The sequence below is a fragment of the Parus major genome, unplaced genomic scaffold (genome assembly GCF_001522545.3).
Source record: "Parus major isolate Abel unplaced genomic scaffold, Parus_major1.1 Scaffold220, whole genome shotgun sequence".
Classification (NCBI taxonomy): Eukaryota; Metazoa; Chordata; class Aves; order Passeriformes; family Paridae; genus Parus; species Parus major.
This window is the reverse complement of record NW_015379263.1, coordinates 515,149-517,738: the sequence shown is the minus strand read 5'-3', so window position 1 is coordinate 517,738 and position 2,590 is coordinate 515,149. Positions and strand designations below refer to the sequence as shown.

General features: G+C 54.6%; 1 protein-coding gene across 4 annotated transcripts in view; it reads right to left on the bottom strand.

Moving 5' to 3' along the window:
• The window catches only part of KANSL2 (KAT8 regulatory NSL complex subunit 2), a 15,961-nt gene that overhangs the window by 2,829 nt on the left and 10,542 nt on the right, over positions 1-2,590 (bottom strand). For all 4 annotated transcript variants that reach the window (XM_015615693.3, XM_015615691.3, XM_015615692.3 and 1 more), the window contains one exon: positions 358-611. In XM_015615693.3, the coding sequence (XP_015471179.1) occupies positions 358-611 (254 nt within the window). The remainder of the gene's footprint in view (positions 1-357; positions 612-2,590) is intronic.

Sequence of the window (2,590 nt, the reverse complement as noted above, 5' to 3'; positions counted from 1 at the left end):
CCCAACCTTGCAGGAATTCCTGCCAAATATCCCATCTAACCCTGCCTCTGGCAGTGGGAAGCCGTTCCCCCTTTTGTCCTAGTGCTCCATCCCCTCTCCCAAGACCATTTCCAGCTCTCTACAGCCACTGGAAGGGGCTCTAAGGCATCCCTGGATCCTTCTCTTCTCCAGGCTGGACATCCCCAGCACTCCCAGCCTGGCTCCAGAGCTGTTCCAGCCGTCGGAACATCTCCGTGGCCTCCTTTGGCTCCAGCAGCTCTCCCTGTGCTGAGCTTCCCAGACCTGGATGGGAATTCCATTCCATCCAGCATTCCAGGTGAGCTCTCAGGTGGGCACAGGGGCAGATTTCCCACTTACATCGCTGAATTCCAGGGGCAAACTCTCTGTGGGCTGGAGCTCGGCTGCGCTCAGGTACAGATCCGTGGGAGCAGCTCCCAGCTCCTGGGGGACAGCCAGGACCTGCTCTGGGACGTACATCTGGGGGGGCAGGCGGAGGTGCAGGGGGCAGCACGGCTCCTCTGACAGGCTCACAGGCACGGGCTTGTTGCAGGGAACTTCCTCCGAGCCCTGGCACGGCTTGAACAGCGTCTGGTTTGTGTCCTGGCAGATATCTGGCAAGAGGAGGTCAAGGAAAGCAGCAGAGGTACAGCCAGAGACACATCCAGAGGGATAAATGTTGAGAAACTCTCCCAATTCCCCCACAAACGGTGTTAAACCCACCCCAGTTTCTCCCAGATCAGGAATCCAGAGCCTAGAGCAGCACCCCAACTGCCCAGGGATGTGGGTGACATAATTTCCATGATGGAAAACTGGGACAACAGCCACAAACCCCCCCGTGGGGGCTGGGAGATGTGGCTGGATCCCTGGAAACCACTCACAGATACTCAGCAGGATGTCACAAAGGCGCAGGATTAACTTTTGTTTGCAGACATCCATGGAAAACGATCAGCTCCAGCCCCACAGGCAGGGAGATCCCAGCACACACAATGCCTTTTCCACAGCCAGGAGTTTAGTTATGGTATTTCTATCTTCCCACTGCATTTTCCTTCCCAATGGAAAACCTGTTCCTGCCAGAGGTGTAAATGGGATTTCCTGCCTTTAATCCCAAACAGAAACTCTGCTTCAATTGCATCACACTTGCAGAGCGATCCAGGAGAGGAGCTACAGATCAAAACCCAGCCTGCTCTGAACCCATCAACTTCCAGCCCTTTCCTCCTCTTCCCACTCCTTCCTCCTCTTCCCACACCCATCCTCTTCTTCCCAGCCCCATTCTGATCCCATCCTCCTCTTCTGATTCCATTCCTCCTTTTCCTCCTCTTTCAATCTCTTTCTTTTCTTTCCACCCCTTCCTCTTTTTCAACCCCCATTCACTTTTTCCAGCCTCTTCTTCCAACCCCTTTCTCCTCTTCCTCCCAGCTCTCTCCTCTTCCATCCCCTTCCAACCAGGATCATCCCAACTGCAATTTCCTCACACATACACCACTGTGGGAGGGGGGAAAAGAACCCCAAACCCACATAGAACTGGGAAAAAACACCAAGTTTAAGCCAGTTTCCTAAGCTGTCCAGGTTTGAGATTCACCCTTTCCTCCTCTCCTCCCTACTCCAAGGATTTCTCAGGAATCCACTTCCCAGCAGGCTGTGAGGAGCCATAAATCTGGGCTGGCAGCAATGTCAGAGCCCAGCCCAACAGAGAAGGACCTGGGACACCCAAGGGAAGATGTGGTGAGGGAACAGGGGGTGGGAAAGGCAGATTTTCATCTCCTGGAGCAACTCCCAGCTCCAGCACCGACCTTACTGGTAGCCAAAAGCACAGATTGCCAAGAGGACAAAAATCCCAGGCTCCATCTGGAGCCTCCCAGCTTTTCCCCATCCCTTTAGTGCCCTGTCACAAACAATCCAGCTCCTGGAAGCAAACAGAGCCCAAGAGCCTCCCAAAAAGCCGCAGATGTTATCAGATGTTATCAGCTGCCCGAGGAAAAGCTTGTTTTTGTCAGAGAGAGTCAGCTGAGAGCTCCTGCCAGACCCAGCTCTTCCCCTCCCTCCCGGGAGCGCCAGCTGCCAACAGCAGCTTCTCTGGCTGTTTTATGGGATTTCTCCTGTCTTTATTTTGAGGTCTGTGGTGGTTAGAGAGAAACAAAGGCAGCTTCCAGCTCCTGCTCCCTGCACAGGGCTGGGGGAGTCTGGTAACTCCACGGACAAAACAAACCCAGGGGCTCTCAGAAATCCAGAATCTCACAAGAAATCTGACAGCTCCTCAGGATCCAAGAGCTCCCAAAAACTGAAAATCTCCTGCAGACCCAGGAGCTCCCACAGACCCAGGAATTCCCACAGACCCAGGAACTCAGATAAACCCAAGAGCTCACACAAACCCAGCACCTCCCACAGATCCAGAAGCTCCTCCTCACCCAGCCCTGGGGCCCAGCACCAGATCTTGTCCTGACTCACCCCACTGCTCCCTCCTGCAGCTCCAGCCCCATCCAAACCTGGACACGTTCACCCACTCCCACTCCCAAGAGAGTGGATGGAGCAGATGCACCCAGGGCAATGCTGGGGTCCATGGATCCCATACTGGGATCATCCCTGAGCTGGG